Source organism: Leptonychotes weddellii, chromosome 2 (assembly GCF_054177405.1).
Source record: "Leptonychotes weddellii isolate Sample4059 chromosome 2, ASM5417740v2, whole genome shotgun sequence".
Lineage (NCBI taxonomy): Eukaryota > Metazoa > Chordata > Mammalia > Carnivora > Phocidae > Leptonychotes > Leptonychotes weddellii.
The window spans coordinates 150,610,307-150,628,277 of record NC_138370.1 but is presented as its reverse complement, the minus strand read 5'-3'; the positions used below and the strand labels follow the sequence as shown (position 1 = coordinate 150,628,277).

General features: G+C 39.4%; 1 protein-coding gene across 2 annotated transcripts in view; it reads left to right on the top strand.

The window, feature by feature from the left end:
• The window catches only part of NWD2 (NACHT and WD repeat domain containing 2), a 179,946-nt gene that overhangs the window by 145,437 nt on the left and 16,538 nt on the right, over positions 1-17,971 (top strand). For both annotated transcript variants that reach the window (XM_006731249.3, XM_031025845.2), the window contains one exon: positions 11,057-11,260. In XM_006731249.3, the coding sequence (XP_006731312.1) occupies positions 11,057-11,260 (204 nt within the window). The remainder of the gene's footprint in view (positions 1-11,056; positions 11,261-17,971) is intronic.

The window sequence follows — 17,971 nt, the reverse complement described above, 5'->3', positions numbered from 1 at the left end:
CTCTTTCCACTCTGTCATTCCCCCTTGAACTATCTAATTTGTACAGATAACTGACTGCCCTCCTAGAAAGCTCAAAGGAGCAAGGACCATGAGTGCCTTCATGTCACCAGTCATCCCAGCTTGCCGGGGACCGAGGAGGTGTCTGTGACTTTCAGTTGTCAAACCGGGACGGTCCTGAGCAAACCGAAATGTTGGTCACCCTGCCAAGTTAGGTGCTCAATAGTTGTGGAATGAATGCATGAGGATTTCGGGGGCTGCTTTTCCAGATGGATTACTCTTTTGACTTACAGATCTATATCTGTAATTGCTCTATGGACAGCACCACCGAAGTAAGAGCATCTCACTTCCAATATGTCCAAAACACTCTCCCCACTCCTTTCCACGGCCCCCCCAAGCCCTTCCTCTTTTGTAACCACTTTTCAATGAATTCTTTCTTTAGCACTTTAGAATCCCAGTAATCCTTACACATGTCCTGGTTCTCAGTTTTGTGAGGCAGCTGGCCACTATTAGGGTTATAACCTGTACTTTGAAACTGATGCAGATTAACAGCCAACCCCCAGGAGGGTTCCGCTCCCCAGTCCTTTCACACCTATGCTTGCTTCCCTTGCTGGGATGGTTCTAAAGAGTCAGAATGTGTCCAGTATTTTCCAGGTCATAGAATGTCCTTACACACAAAAGCACATTATAATAAGTAAAAGGTAGATTATTGATATAATTATTAATCTAAGTTCAGCAGTGGGTGTCAGTATGTAAATAACTATAGTTAAACCATAAAAAAGGTAAAACTACTTTGTTATGAGCTGAAACTCTCAAATAAACTAGATAGAAGCATTAACATATTCTATTGCATACTTTACGGAATTGGTAGATCATTTAATCTATGATTTTACCCCCTCAGTACGTTTTATGATGAATTGTCAGAAATACCAGATCTGGGGTGCCTGGGTGGCTCAGTCGTTGGGCGTCTGCCTTCGGCTCAGGTCATGATCCCAGGGTCCTGGGATCGAGCCCCGCATCGGGCTCCCTGCTCAGCGGGAAGCCTGTTCCTCCCTCTCCTGCTCCCCCTGCTTGTGTTCCCTCTTCTTGCTGTCTCTCTCCTTGTCAAATAAATAAATAAATCTTTAAAAAAAAAAAGAAAAGAAATACCAGATCTTATATTGACAAAATTTGCTTCGTTTTGTTCATTAGGCTTGCCTTAGTTCTAACATAGCATATTACCACACCATATTAGCCAGGCTAACATAACAAAATACCATAGAATGGGTGGCTTAAACCACAGAAATGTCTTTTCTCACAGTTCTGGTGTTTACAAGTCCAAGTTCAGGGTGCCAACGCGGTCAGAGTCTGTTGAAAACGCTTCCTGGCCTGAAGACAACTTCCTTCTGGCATAAAGCAAAGCAAATTCTTGGCTCGCTTCCTCTTCTTATAAGAGCACCGTTCTGTTGGCTCCAAGCTCCACCCCGATGACCTCCTTTAACCCTGATCACCTCCTTAAGGACCCCATGTCTATCACGTGGGGGAGTTGGGGCTCAACATATGAATTCCAGGGGACACAGTTCAGTCAGAAGCAATGCTGGTCTTCTTTTGTAGCATAATTGAATTTCAGTAACTCAGTTCCTTCAAACATGGCTATTAACACATGGATAATGACACAAATTGCACCATTTTTTAATACTTATTTTTACATGAGAGCCTTCAGCTGCCCCTAAAGCATTGCCTGTAATTCTCCATAAAGGTTCACGCCACACATCTGTTGCTGTAGCTACAGCTAGCTAAGACAGTTCACCCAGCAGAGTCCACTTAAGCCTCTTTTTCTCGCCCCACTTCCCGAGAATGGAGGAATTTATCCTTACAGGCTGGACTCTACATTGCCTCACCTTCTTCCCACCTGTAAGCAAACAGCTACGCACTCTTTTCCTCCTGTCTTCTGTTTCTCTTCTTTCAATCGAGAGATACTTCATTCCCTTCTCTATCTGTCCAGCTGTACTTCTCAGGATTGATTTCTATTCCATGGATGTATGTCTGAGTGTATTGAACACGTGTGTTTCCCTATCAATTATCTTTGGGTGAAGTAGTGACGCCTTATATATCGGCAGGTGCTTTCCATCTCACAGAGTGCTTTCACCTGTAGGACCTGCTTGATTCTCCCAACCAGCCAGGGTAGACGCGTGGCCAGATGAGTACACAAAGCCTAAAGTAATCTCTCCGTGTAGAGATGGGAAGGCTGAGACCCAAGGAAGTGGAGCAACTCGCCAAGGTCATTCCTGACACTTGCCTTTCCCAACCTCAAAATATTCTTGATTGCCATGTAGATCATTTGTGTGCATGAACAGATCTTTTCTCACTATATACAAATGGTGGGAGATGGGTGTACTTTTTTGCCCATAGACCGATGCCAGTAAATGTCTAATCAGAATATACCTGTTAATTCCATCATGGTTATCTGGATAATTGTGTGCTCTAGGTGCTCAACGTATCTGCTAACATCCATTCTTGGCACCCCTGCATGCAAGCGTCCATCTCTAATGATTAAGAGATGAACAGGTTTCTAAAGATATTTATGTCTTCTGGTGCCAAAAGTTATGACCTTTCTTAAAGATCTTATCCAGACTGTCTTTAGTGTGGACATTATTTAATTCTTACAGATAAGTTAGAAGTGTCACGATCTGCCTTCTGCAAGCTGGAGACCCAGCGTGTCGGTAATGTAAGTCCCAGGCAGATGGCAGGAGACCAAGGTCCCAGCTCATTTAGGCAGAGAGAGCAAAGTCTCTCCTCCTCTACCTTTTTGTTCTATTCAGTCTGCTGATTCAAATGCTAATCTCATCCAGAAACACCCTTAGGGACACACCCAGAAATAACATTTGGTCAAATACCTGGGCACCTCCTAAAGTTGATACATAAAATGAACCTTCTCTGCATTTCTGACATTCCCTTCTCTGCATTTACTCTTGCTTCTTATGACATACGGAACAATGCGGGAGCAACTAAGTTGCAATTCACTGCTAAATAAGGTACCTTATATTATGTTTAGATTTAAAAATGTAAAAGTCAGTTGTGAAGGTGCTTATTGACTTTAAAAAAACATTGAGCACTGGGTGTTATACACAAACAATGAATCACGGAACACTACATCAAAAACTAATGATGTAATGTATGGTGACTAACATAACATAATAAAAAAAATTGAGAAAACAGTCTTAAGCATGGGAAGCAGGTGCTGACCCTTTGGCTTTGTTCAGTTGGCCTCACTCTATAACAGAGCTCTATGAAGGTGGGCTGTGAGCTCCAGGGAATACATCACAACCATTTTGGTCCCTCCACCCAACAATAAATCAGACAAAAAGAATGCCAAGGGCTGTAACCCAGGGCCGTAACACTGCACATGCCGTAGTCCTTGTGAACAATGCCCCTGGAGGTGTGCGGCGCAGAGACTGCATGACCATGGATGGTGGCCCGGCCAAGGGCACCGGCTAGAAGAGCCATCACAAGCAAATACGCGACCTGAAAGCACTTTTAGAAGGGAGCATAGCACAATAATTTGATGAAGTAGAAAGAATGAGGTTGTTGAATGAAAAGCCCCATATTCAAGTGCTGGTGCTACAGTGTCTTCTTAGAGAAGTAGTCTTAGGAAAGCCAGCTGAGGTCTGTGAGATAGGGTTTTCTTCTGCAATTCCACCTACGTCGCAGAATCATGAAGGAAAAGTATATATATAAATGTGGGTTTTATTTTAATAAATAAAAGGGAAGCTTACAGGAGGAAGGAACAGTCCCACCGGCCTTTCGTCAGTGACTGAGTTAGGGGGACCAGGGCGTTTATGAAGTATTGCTTCAGCCTGTTTTAGTTCCACTGTTGGGGGCAATCTCTCCTTTTCCTTCCAGCTGCCCCCGTGAGTTTGGGCTCATAAATAGCAGCCCAGAGAGCACCTGTCCTCCTGCCTACAAAGCATGGCATCCATAACCCCCCAAAGCCTGCTCTCGCATGTCTTTCCTGGCATCCCACAACACAGTAAGAGCAAAGACACACTGAACTCCCCCATGCCTTTAACAATATCTCAATCCTGGGGCGCCTGGGTGGCTCAGTAGTTAAGCGTCTGCCTTCGGCTCAGGTCATGATCCCAGAGTCCTGGGATCGAGCCCCGCATCGGGCTCCCTGCTCCGCGGGAAACCTGCTTCTCCCTCTCCCACTCCCACTCCCACTGCTTGTGTTCCCTCTCTCGCTGTGTCTCTCTCTGTCAAATAAATAAATAAAATCTTTAAAAAAAAAAAAAAACAATATCTCAATCCTTCTGTTCTTTTTGCTACAACATAAACTGCATACCATCAGACTCAGACCCCAAATATTCTCAATCGCAAGCCCAGGCAGAAGGAACTGCACATGAAGAGCAGAAGGGGGTGGTGGAGGGAATCAGCATTTGCCCAATAGAAGAGAAAAATCAATTATGAGGAAAGAAAATGTTACCTCTAAGCCTTTAAAAACAATGGCTTAGATGTATCTATATCAGCATGTAAAGAAAGGGAGATACAAAAAGAGGAGTCCTTTTACATTTAAGGTCCTGGTTGCAAAGAATTTAAAAATTTAGAAATTTTTTATAAATTGAGATGAAATTCACATAACATTAAGCATTTGGGGGCACCTGGGTGGCTCAGTCAGTTAAGCATCTGACTCTTGATTTTGGTTCAGGTCATGATCTTGGGGTTGTGAGATAGAGCCCCGAGTTGGGCTCCACGCTGAGCTTGGAGTCTGCATAAGATTCTCTCCATCTCCCTCTCCTTCTGCCCCTCCCCACCCGCATGCATGTACTCTCTCAAAAAAAAAAAAATTTTTTTTTAATTAATCATTTTAATGTGAACAATTCAGTGGCATTTAGCACATTTACAGTGTTGTGCAACCACCACCTCTATCTAGTTCCCAAAGCATCTGAAAGTATTTCTTATGCTAGAATTTGACATGCAAAAACTATAGTGAAAATAGATTTTCTTAGGCTTTTCAAGTTCATTTGAACTTAACTCCCTCATTGTATTTGAGAACTCAATTGGATTGTTTCTACTTGCCTAACTAACATATCTTCAATATTGAAGAATGGGTAATTTCAATGTTTTCACATTTGATTAGTGGGTGGGAGAGGTGATTATGGATTTCTGCAGACAGGAGAAATCCCCTATATTTATGTTCCTATGTATACTGACAGTGTGTTAAGCAATTCAACAAAAAGTTGAAAATTGTTTCAGACATATACATTTCTTCCATAAGGGATCACGCAGACAGATTGATCATGGTGTAGTTAATAAAAATGGACCTCAATGCAAAATTGAATATAGTCCCTCAACTTGCCACCAAATTTCTCCTACAAACTGACAAAGTTGGCTTAACTGAGCAAAAAATGACCTTCTTGAGCATTGAGCATTGGGGTCAGGAGGATGTGGACCAATTGTTTCTCCTTCGGTGGTGGGAGTGAATACTCTATTGCCAGGGGACAGAGGAGGATGCCTTCTTGCTCATAGTTTCTGTGGTCATTCATGGATACTGCCCTATGGCTCCAGAGCTAAGGAATCATCTGATTAGAAAACCAAGATGGACACCATCTCGCTACCTTGAATCTTAACTGCTTGCCTCTTAGGCATGGTCCTATATCTCTCTACCCATACTCTGAGCCATCAACCATATGAGCTGGACTTTGCAACCAAGTCAACTGACTCTTTCTCTAAGTTGACTGTCTCTAGTCCTGGTAGATATAGGCATGCTTTGTGTGTTACCTTGAAACTGTAAGCACGTAGAATCCCATAAAGTCTTCCTGAAAAATGTGGTGGCAAACTCCTCTTTTGCTATTTCTCTTTTTGCTATTTCTCAAATAGCAAGATAAGACTAAGACAGAATCCTGTCTTGGACTCCTGAAAAGTAACTGCTTCGTGATTTATGAGCATTCCACCTAAAGGAAGAATCAATAGAAGGAAAAGACTTGGGGAGAACAATCGAATAAGAAACTTTAAGCCTGTAGCACATTATTACTTTTCTGAAGTTCTATATTACCACCATATACATAGTAAGTGCTCGATATATATTTGTTATTTGAATTGGATGAGGATATTTTTTCTTCTTTAGTATCTCTACTCTAAAATACATTTGGCCTTACTATATCGATCAAGTAATTGTAGTATTCGGTACCAGCAGCTCTGCTCAAATAATTATTTTTTTGAAGATTTTATTTATTTATTTATTTGAGAGAGAGAGAGACAGAGATAGTGAGAAGAGAGCATGAGCGGGGAGGAGGAGAAGCAGGCTCCCGTGGAGCAGGGAGCCTGACGCAGGGCTCGATCCCAGGACCCCGGGATCATGACCTGAGCTGAAGGCAGACGCTTAACCGACTGAGCCACCCAGGCACCCCTCAAATAATTATTTTTGAGTAGCCTTCAATTTTTCTAATGATCTGCTGTGTTCCCCATCCTGCCCCTTCAATGCTTGCTAACCATTAGTCATGAGACCACATGTGCATTGCCCATAGCAGTGGTTCTCAAATTCGGGTGTCCTTTGTAATCTCATTTTAAAATGAATATTGCTGGGCTGCCAACCACAATGCTCTTTAGGTCTGAGAAGTGATCTTGGAACCTACATTTTAACAAGCACCCTGAGTGATTGAGGTGCAGGTAATCCATGGTGCATGCTTTAGAAACTGAGCCATAGATTTGACACTGCCCTAGACTCTGGGACCAGCCTTAGTTAAGGGCAGAAAGATGAAGAACCAGCAGTTAGTTCATTGCTAGTGCAGTGATGATGGTCCTGTGCTAGGACACAGTCTTGTCTCACGAAGCCACTATTTTGTCCTCCTTCCTACTCCACACCCCAAATCCAGCCAGTCTTGCCCTGGATCTTGGTAGCCAGGTCCATGATATTCCTGGGCTTCGCTGGCTGCCAGATGGAGAAGTGTCAATTACTAAACCCCATATTTAATGTTCTGGCTCTCCACCAGATCCTCCACCCATGGCCAAACTCTACTGAATGTCTCCAGTGGCTACTGCTGCGAAGTCTTCTTATTCTCTACCTTGCCCATACAGGTTTTCTGGATGGCTCATCCCAGCACGAAAACCTCACTCCTCATGACAGACAGTCCTGACTGAAGATGCTGACTATCCTTTATCCAGAACTAACCAACAGGAATAGGATAATCCCCAGTCTGGCTAGCCTTAAAAATATTGTCTCCCTTTGTATGTCTGGCAAAATGAGAGGTCATACCTGCTCATTTACCCAAGTTTAACATGAGAGAGTTTAGAAGAGGAACATTAAAAGTGAGAATAAAACGATGGTTGCCAGAGGGGAGGGAGGTGAGGGCATAGGCAAAATGGGTGAAGGGGATTGAGAGCTACAAACTACCAGATATAAAATAAATGAGACACAGGGATATAATGTACAACATAGGGAATGTAGTCAGTAATATCCTAACGACTTGGTATGGTGACAGATGGTAACCAGACTTATTGTGGTGACCATTTTGTAATGTATACAAATACTGAATCACTATGCTGTACGCCTGAGGCAAGTGCAACAGTGTCGATTATTCCTTAACAAAATAGAAAGTGAGAAACAACTCAAAATAACATTAGCTTTGTTGCATACAGCCTGTTGTCAAGAATAGCCCAAAACAAATGCAGATTGAAATAAAAGGGTCCTCATGTGGCCTTCAGGCTGATACAGTGAGTTGGAGTGAGAACACCCTTATTTCAAAAGAACCCTCTGTAGACCCCCGTTTACCATGCTGAAGTAATGGAGACCAGAGCAGTGGTGTCCCTCCATTCAAGGCCCTTACAAAGGGCCTTTATGCAGCCAAAGAGCACACGTAAGTTGTATCGCCCTCCCGCCTGGTCTCTGAGGCTAGTACTGAGGAGACTTGAGCTTGAAAAAGTGAGTTCCGTTAGCTACAATCAGCTGGAGTGAGCCAGTTAGATGGGATGGATTATGTCCCAAGGAGATGGGGAATGGCCCAACCAGGGATGTGTGTAGACAGGACCTATTAAAAGACTACAGGCTGAAATGAAGGTTGCAGACAAGACTAGCACCTTCCCAAATTATTACTCCACCTGTTGAGAGCTGAAATACTATCTTCAACTAAGAATAGAACAGTCTAAGAGCCGCCTGGGTGGTGCAGTCAGTTAAGAATCCAACTCTTGGTTTCGGTTCAGGTTGTGATCTCACGGTCATGAGATGGAGCCCCACATCAGGCTCTGTGCTCAGTGCAGAGTCTGCTTGAGATTCTCTCTCCCTCTCCCTCTGCCCCTCCCATTCATGCTCTCTCTCTCTCTCCCTCCCTTTCTCTCTAAAATAAATAAATAAATCTTTTAAAGAAAGAACAGTCTAAAGATTTCTTCTCTATTTTGGTTCATTCATTTATGTAACAAATAGGGTTGTTTTTTTTTTAATTTTCTATGTGCTAGGAATCAACATCTCAGGCCTCAACCCTTATGGGGCTTACCATTTCGCAGTAGAGTTTGGGTTAGGAATTTAGTTTGAACACAGATCTCCCCAGGACTTTAATTCTCTCACCTATCTAGCTGTATGAGGTGAGAAAACACTGTGGATATTGCAGTGATAGGCAGTAGAGGTAGTAAGAAGTGCCCCCAAGGAAGCCAAACCACCCATGTTTCAATGCGTAAACAGGGCTTGGAGTTTATAGTAAAGGTGCTAGTCAACAGAAAGAAAGGATGGAGGTGCCCACAGATTAAAGAGAAACCTTCCCCTGGACACCATAAAGCAGACAAACTTATCTTGGCTGGCATAGATTTGTCTTAGGGTTCCATTATGTCCTTTCTTTGTTTCTACTAGATAAGACATTGAAGAGTAATTGAAATACCAGATGCTATATAAGGTAATATTTTTATTAGCTTAAAACAGTTGTTCAGGCACCTGGAGGGCTTGCTAAAGCACTAATTGCTCAGCAGAGACCCCCAGAGTTTGTGACTCAGTGGTTCTGGGATAGGACCTGAGAATTTGCAGAACTAGTAAGTCCCCAGGTGATGCTAATGCTGCTGGTCTGAGGACCACATTTTGAGAACCACAGTCTTAAGCAGACATTTAGAGGAAGCTCCAGAGTGTTGTTCCACAAAGCAGTATAGACAGCATCACTAGGTTTAAAATTTTTCAATGCCTGTTGTTTTTCTCATTACAAAATAATAATGTGTACTACAAAAAAAAAGTTTTAATTAAAAAAAAACAATAAACTCAGGGGCGCCTGACTGGCTCAGTGGGCGGAGCATGTGACTCTTGATCTCAAGGTTGTGAGTTCAAGTCCCATATTGGATGTAGAGTTCACTAAAAAAATAAATAAACTTAAAAAAAAAACAATAAATTCATAAAACAACCTAAGTATATTTAAAGCCACCCAAATATAGCCATTGATAATATTGCTGTGCATTCCTATAAAATTTTTCTTATGTGTATGTTTGTATATACATATATATACAATCTCCTCTCTCATATATATGTAATATATATAAAACATTGGAATCATCTTATACATACTGTTTTGTAACTTACCTTTTCACTTAATAGTATATTATAAACATCTTCTATGATCCAGCAATTGCACTACTAGGTATTTACCCAAAGGATACAAAAATACTGATTGGAAAGGATATGTGCATCCCATGTTTATAGCAGCATTATCAACAATAGCCAAATTATGGAAAAAGCCCAAATGTCCATCAACTAGATGAATGGATAAAGAAGATGTGGTATACACACACACACACACACACACACACACACACACACACAATGGAATATTACTCAGCCATAAAAAAGGAATGAAATCTTGCCATTTGCAATGACATGGATGGAGCTAGAAAGTATCATGCTAAGTGAAATAAGTTAGTCAGAGAAAGACGAACACTATATGATTTCACTTATAGTGGAATTTAAGAAACAAAACAGATGAACATAGGGGAAAAAAGGGAAAAAGAGGCAAACCAGAAAACAGACTCTTAACTATAGAGAACAAACTGATGGAGGGAAGGTGGGTGGGGAGATGGGTTAAATGGGCGATGGGGAAGAAGGAGGGCACTTGTGATGAGCACTGAGTATTGTATGTAAGTAATGAATCACTAAATTCCTCACATGAAACTAATGTTACGCTGTATGTTAACTAATTGGAATTTAAATAACAACTTGAAAAAAATCTTTCTACATCAATACAGTTCTGGAACATGACTTGCTACATCCTTTGAATAGACGTACCATAGTATATTTAAATGTTCCCATTTGCAGGACACTTAGGTTGTTATGCCAATTCTTTCCTGTTAAAACTGTATCAGCATAAATATTCTGATAAGTCTTCATGCACATCCTTAATTATTTTCTAAAGACAATTTCCCAGAAGCTCAAATTTATATAGATTTTTAAGGCTTTTAATACATTCTTCCAGAATACTCTTCAGTGAAATATTGGATCCATTTACACACCCATCAGCACTATGTGGGTATCTTCTCACACTTTCACATAACACGGAGCGTGTTTTTCTTTCCCAATTTAATAAGGAGAAAATGATATCTTATTTACATTTTGAATTGTTTTGAGTTAGGGTGGGGTCCATAGTAGTATCGCACTCAGTGATTTCCTACTTTCTTTTGTAGCTACGAAAATCTAACTCTTCACAAAGCAATTCTTTGGAGAGTTTGCCTATGTGATATTTCATAGAGTCCAGCATGTCATTTTTCTTTGTCATGATCAAACAAAAAAAAATCTCAGAGTAGAACAACTTTTGTTGTATTATGTAAATTTTGGGGAAATAAATTTGCTACAAAACTCTGTATTTTGAATTTGTCTGATGTGATATGCAATCTCAGTTCTCATTATATGAATTTATTATAATTACAATATAATTGATCTAACTACTTATTAAATAATGCATGGGAAGAAAGTATCCACTGTGATTAAAAGAGAAAAGTGATGGAACAACATATCTTGTTTCTATTTAATGTTCAATAAATATTCAATTTAACTAGACGATGTGAATACTAAAATGAATTTTCTTGGTGGTACACTAACCTGAACTTTCTTGTGGACACACAGGGACTATTAGGTGAAAAGTATGGGAACATTCGAATCCCTGGAGAAGTTGAAGCCTCGGAGTTTGAAATGATTTTGGATGCTGCTGTAGAGGCAAAGCTGGAGACCAAGCTTCTGGAAGAGTGGTACTGTCGTGACGAGAACTCAGTGCCAGCAGCTTATTACCTCAGACCTAAATTGGAAATGCTGAAAAGCAATAAAAATGCAGTGAGTTATCTTTCTCTCCAAAGTATGTACGTGTCTATTACTTTCCACCGTCGTTCATCCACAGAAAAGGCATAGCAGACAGAAAGTTGTTCTGCCCTGGACCTTACATTTCTTTTTAACAACAAAATCCAAAGCTAAGAAACTTTCCCATTTTTGACTTACCTTTCTTTTTGGCCTCTCAGACTCTCCTCCTGGGGTCTGTTTATCTGAAAATATTCTTATTTTTCCCATTTTGCCATAATGTGTCTACGATATTATGAAGTCATGTTGTCGTGCTTCCTATATTCATGAATTCATGTATTCTATCTGTCCTGGAAAGTTCTCAGCTATCATCTCATCAAATAATGTCTTTCCTCTATTGCCTCTGTTCTTTCTTTTTTGCACTATAATTTAGTTTACACTGGACCATCTCAGTCTGTCCTCCATTTCTCTTGATTCTCTTTCACATATCAATTTCCTTAGCTCTCCATGCTGCTGTCCAGGAGACTATTTTAGGTCTTTTCCAATTCAGTATTTTTTTTTTTTCTTCAGCTGTGTCCACTCTGTTCATGCATTAAGCTTTCAGGTTTCACAGTTATATTTTTGATCTGTGAAATTTTTTGGGGGGGGGAGGGGCCTTTTAAAATCTGCCTAGCTATTTTTAAAGTCTCTCATTTTTTAATTCAATTATTTTTCCTTTAATATTTCATACATAGTTTATATTCTTGTATCTTATGTAGAATCTTGAAGTGAGGTTGATTCATGCCTTTGTAGGATGGAAATAGTATCAATGATTCCTCTCCAACTTGGTTCCTAAATGTATCTACCATGTGTCCCCTGAAACAGAATAAAGGAGGAAGAGAAAACGGATGGGCCTTTTCCTTGCATAGGATTCCTGGAGAGATTGAAAAGAAGGAATAGAGATCCATCCCTCTTCCAAAGAGAACATCCTTGATACATTCAGTGCCAAGGCATCTCTGAGAGGAGCACAGCTCTGACTTGGCAACAGTTCATTTAAGAACCTTGTGTATTTGTCATTCTCATATTTAGCATACAGCATTTTCGGCATGCAATATGAAATCATGCCAGGATCCTTAATTTTCCTTCTTCCCCCTCCATGCATTATTCAAAGTACTTATCTGCAAGAATCTTGTTTCTGTGGATAGGAATCTTAGGGCAAATCCAAGCCATTCCTCAGTTGAATATGCCAGGAATAAATGTATTGCTGGTAAATGTAGATATCAAAAAACCTAATACCTCATGAAACCAGGTTTAGACAGCAGTTTGGGAGCACTTGCTCATATGTTACTGTTTAATTGGCTTGAGTTGTTCCTTTGTCATTCTAAGATCATCTAGGGAAAATTTAAGTTATTTTCTAAGCCCCACCTGATATTTCTGCATAAATTATTGTTAAATAAATGAATTCATGAATAAGATTATCACCAAGACTCTATAAATGTTATTTGCTTGGTCGGCAGTCCTCCCATTTCATTTCCCAGAGACTCAGAAACAAATGAAGAGACAACTAAAGACAATTAAATGGAAACATATGAGGACCTTTCCTTTAACTTTCTGTTCTGTGTATCAACACCCAAGAGGGACTTGCTACTTAACCTGTTAGCAGTGCGCCAAGCCCACGAGTTCTCCTGAGGACTCGCCCATTCCAAACCTGCTAGCCTCGGCCCTGGGCTCATGGCAAATTTTATTAAAGCCATGCACATGCCACATGGCCACCTGGTCCACAGCTGCCACCACACCATGCCCAGCAATGCGCCCCTAGCCACCATCTCACACCAGGCCTGGGCATGTCTAACCCTCATCACTCACCCCACCCAGCCTCCCATCCCTAGCCACCCCAGCATGCAGCCCCGAGCCGCCTTAGCACTTTGGAGATCTGGCATAGGACTAGGGGCCCAGCACAAATTTTGCTAACACCACCATCCCATCCCAAGTTCCCCAGCAGTCTTGCCCCCTCAGAACTGGCCTGCTTGGGTCCCACTAACACCACTGAGAGCAAGCACAGCCTGCATCAGGCAAAGAGCCAGTGCAGATGACTGCATTGAAAGGAAAAGTGACTCCAACACAACAGCAGGGCATAAGCAACACAGATAGATACTCTCCTGAAGGGTCAAGTTCTGGTGAATAGGGGACACTGTGCTGCAGGGCACTCCAGGACCTCTTCTTCATAAAGTCACTACCTTCAAGAGCAGAAGACATAGCTGACTTTCTTAACACAGAGAAACAGACACATATTGTAATTAAATTGGCAAAATCTAGTGATAAAGAAAGAATTTTAAAAGCAGCAAGACAAAAGAAGTCAGTAACTTACAAGGGAAAACCCATAGAGCTAGCACGAGGTTTTCAACAGAAACTTTGCAAGCCAGAAGAAAGTAGCATGATATATTCATAATGCTGAATGGGAAAGATCTTCAGCCAAGAATACTCTTTCCAGCATGGCTATCATTCAGAATAGAAGGAGGGATAAAGAGTTTCCCAGACAAACACAAACTAAAGGAGTTCATGACCATTAAACCAGCCCTGCAAGAAATATTAAAGGGGGCTATTTGAGTGGAAAGGAGAGACCAAAAGTGACAGTATAAAGGTAAGAAAAACAAAAGCAGTAAAAGTGAATATTTCTGTAAAAAAATCAGCCAAGGAATTCACCAAAAAAGGATATAAAATATAATAACATATACCTAAAATGTGGGAGGACAGGAAAAAAGAATGGGTTCAAACTTAAATGACCATCAATTTAATATAGACTGCTATATGCACATGAAGTTATATACAAACCTAATGGTAACCACAAATCAAAAACCACTGATAAATATGCAAAGAATAAAGAGAAAGGAATCCGAATATATCATTAAAGAAAATCAGCAAAACATGAAAAAAAGACAAGGAAGGATCAGAGAAAATATTCAGAAACAACCACAAAATACATAATAAAATGGTAATAAATACATTTCCATCAATAATTACTTCAAATGCAAATAGACTAAATGCTCCAATGAAAAGACAGAGGGTGACAGAATAGATGAAAAACAAGACCCATATGTATGCTGCCTACAAGAGACTCATTTTAGATGTAAAGACACCTGTAGATTGAAAGTGAGGGGATGGAGAAATATCTATCATGCAAATATATGTCAAAAGAAAGCCAGACTAGCAATACTTATATTGGACTTTAAACAGAGACTGTAACAAGAGAAAGAGAAGATCACTATGTAATAATAAAGAGGACAATCCAACAAGAAGATATAACAATTGTAAATACTTATGCACCCAACATAGAAGCACCCAAATACATATAATAGCTCATAACAAACATAAAGGAACTAATAGATAATAACACAATAATAGTAGGGGACTTTAACACCCCACTTACATCAATGGACAGCTCATCTAAACAGAAAATCAACAAGGAAACAATGGCTTTGAATGACACACAGGAACAGATGGATTTAACAGATATATTCAGAACCTAAAACAGCAGAACACATATGGTTTTCAAGGGCACATGGAACATTCTCCAGAATAGATCACATATTAGCCCACAAAACAAACCTCAAAAAAATACAAGAATATTGAAGTCATACCATGCAACTTTTCTGACCACAATGCTATGAAACTTGAAGTCAATCACAAGAAAAAATCTGGAAAGACCACAAATACATGGAGGTTAAATAGCATGCTACTAAACAATGAATGGGTCAACCAGCAAATAAAAAAAATTTTTTTAAATACATAAGGGGGAAGTTTATAACAATACAGTCTACCTCAAGAAGCAAGAAAAATCTCAAATAAACAACCTAACCTTACACCTAAAGGAGCTCAAAAAAGAACAACAAACAAAACCTAAAACCAGCAGAAGAAAAGAAATAATAGATTAGGGCAGAAATAAATGATATAGAAACTAACACACACACACACACACACAAACACACAAACACACAATAGAACAGAGTAATGAAACCAGAAACTGGTCCTTTGAAAAATCAATAAAATTGATAAACCTCTAGACAGACTTATCAAGAAAAAATAAAGAAAGGCCTAAATAAATAAAATCACAAATGAGAGAGGAGAAATAACAACTGACACCACAGAAATACAAACAATTATAAAAGAACATTATGAAAAACTATAAGCCAACAAATTGGACAACCTAGAAGAAATGGATGAATTCCTAGAACCATATAAACTACCAAAACTGAAACAGGAAGAAATAGAAAATTTGAACAGACTGATAATCAGCAAAGAAATAGAATCAAAAAAAAAAAAAAAAGAAAGAAAGAGAAGAGAAGAAAAGAAAAGAAAAGAAAAAAGAAAAGGGAGGAAGGAAGAGAATCAGTAATCAAAAAACTCTGAACAAGCAAAAGCCTAGGGCCAGATGGCTTCCCAGGGGAATCCTACCAAACATTTATAGAAGAGTTAATACCTATTCTTCTCAAACTATTCCAAAAAATAGAAATAGAAAGAAAACTTCCAAACTTATTCAGTGAGGCCAGTATTATCCTGACACCAAAACTGGATAAAGACACCACTAAAAGAGAGAACTACAGGCCAATATCCCTAATGAACAGAGATGCAAACTCCTCAATAAAATATTAGCAAACTGAATTCAACAATACATTAAAAAAATCATTCACCACGATCAAGTGGGATTTATTCCTGGGTTGCAAATGTGGTTCAATATTCACAAATCAATCAACGTGATACACCACATTAATAAGAGAAAGGATAGGAACCATATCATTTCAATAGACACAGAAAAAGCCCTTGACAAAGCACAACATCCATTCATGATAAAAACCCTCAACAAAGTAGGTTTAGAGGGATCATACCTCAACATAATAAAAGCCATATATGAAAAACCCATAGCTAATATCACCCTCTATGGGGAAAAACTGAGAGGTTTTACCCTAAGGTCAGGAAAAAGATAAGGATGTCCACTCTCACCATTTTTATTCAACATAGCACTGGAAGTCCTAGCCTCAGCAATCAGACAAGAAAAAGAAATAAAAGGCAAATTAGTAAGGAAGAAGTAAAATTTTCACTATTTGCAGATGATATGATACTATATATAGAAAACCCAGAAGACTCAACCAAAAAACTGCTAGAACTGATACACGAATTCAGTAAAGTCACAGGATACAAAATCAATGTACAGAAATCTGTTGCATTTCTATATACCAATAATGAAGCAGCAGAAAGAGAAACTAAGAAAACAATCCCATTTACAATTGCACCAAAAATAATAAGATACCTAGGGATAAACCTAACCAAAGAGGTGAAAGAACTATACTCTGAAAACTATAAAGCAATGATGAAAGAAATTGAAGATGACACAAAGAAATGGAAAGACATTCCATGCTCATGGGTTAATAAATATTGTTAAAATGTCTATGCTACTCAAAACAATCTACACATTTAATGCAATCCCTACCAAAATACCAACACATTTTTTACAAAACTAGAACAAACAATTCTAAAATTTATATGGAACCAAAAAGACCCTGAATAGCTAAAGCAACCTTGAAAAAGAAAAGTAAGCTGAAGGCATCACAATTTTGGATGTCAAGTTATATTACAAAGCTGTAGTGATCAAAACAGTATGGTATTGGCACAAAACTAGACCCATAAATCAACTGAACAGAATAGAAAACACAGGTATAAACCCACAACTATATGGTCAATTGATCTCCAACAAATCAGGAAAGAATATCCGGTGGGAAAAGGACAGTCTCTTCAACAAATGGTGTTGGGAAAACTGGACAGCAACATGTAAAAGAAAGAAACGGGACCACTTTCTTACACCATACACAAAAATAAATTCAAAATCGATTAACGACCTAAATGTGAGACCTGAAACCATAAACTCCTAGAAGAAAACATAGGCAATAACCTCTTTAACATCAGTCATAGCAACTCTTTTCTAGGTATGTCTCTTGAGGCAAGGGAAACAAAAGGAAAAATGAACTATTGGGACTATATCAAAATAAAAAGCTTCTGCACAAGGAGGAAAACAATCAACAAAATTAAAAGGCAACGTACGGGATGGGAGAAGATATTTGCAAATGACTTATCCAATAAAGGACTGATACCCAAAATGTATAAAGAACTTATAAAATTCAAGACCCAAAAAGCAAATAATCCAATGCAAAAATGGACAGAAGACATGAACAGATATTTCTCCAAAGAAGACATGCAGATGGCCAACAGACACATGAAAAGATGCTCAGCATCACTCATCATCAGGGAAATGCAAATCAAAACCACAATGAGACATCGCCTCACACCTGTCAGAATGGCCAAAACCAACAAAACAAGAAACAACAAGTGTTAGCAAGGATGTGGAGAAAGGGAAACCCTCTTGCACTATTGGTAGGAATGCAAAGTGGGGCAGCCACTCTGGAAAACAGTATAAAGTTTCCTTAAAAATTTGAAATTAGAACTACTCTACTATCCAGCAATCACACTACTGGGTATTTACCCCAAAAATACAGAATACTAATTCACAGAGATACTTAAAGAGATACTTGCATCCTTATGTTTATAGCAGTATTATTTACAATAGTAAGGTATGGAAGCAACCCAACTGTCCATCGACTGATGAATGGATAAAGAAGCTGTGATACACACACACACACACACACACACACACACACACAATGGACTATTATTCAGCCATTAAAGAGAATGAAATCTTCCCATTTGCAATGACATGGATGG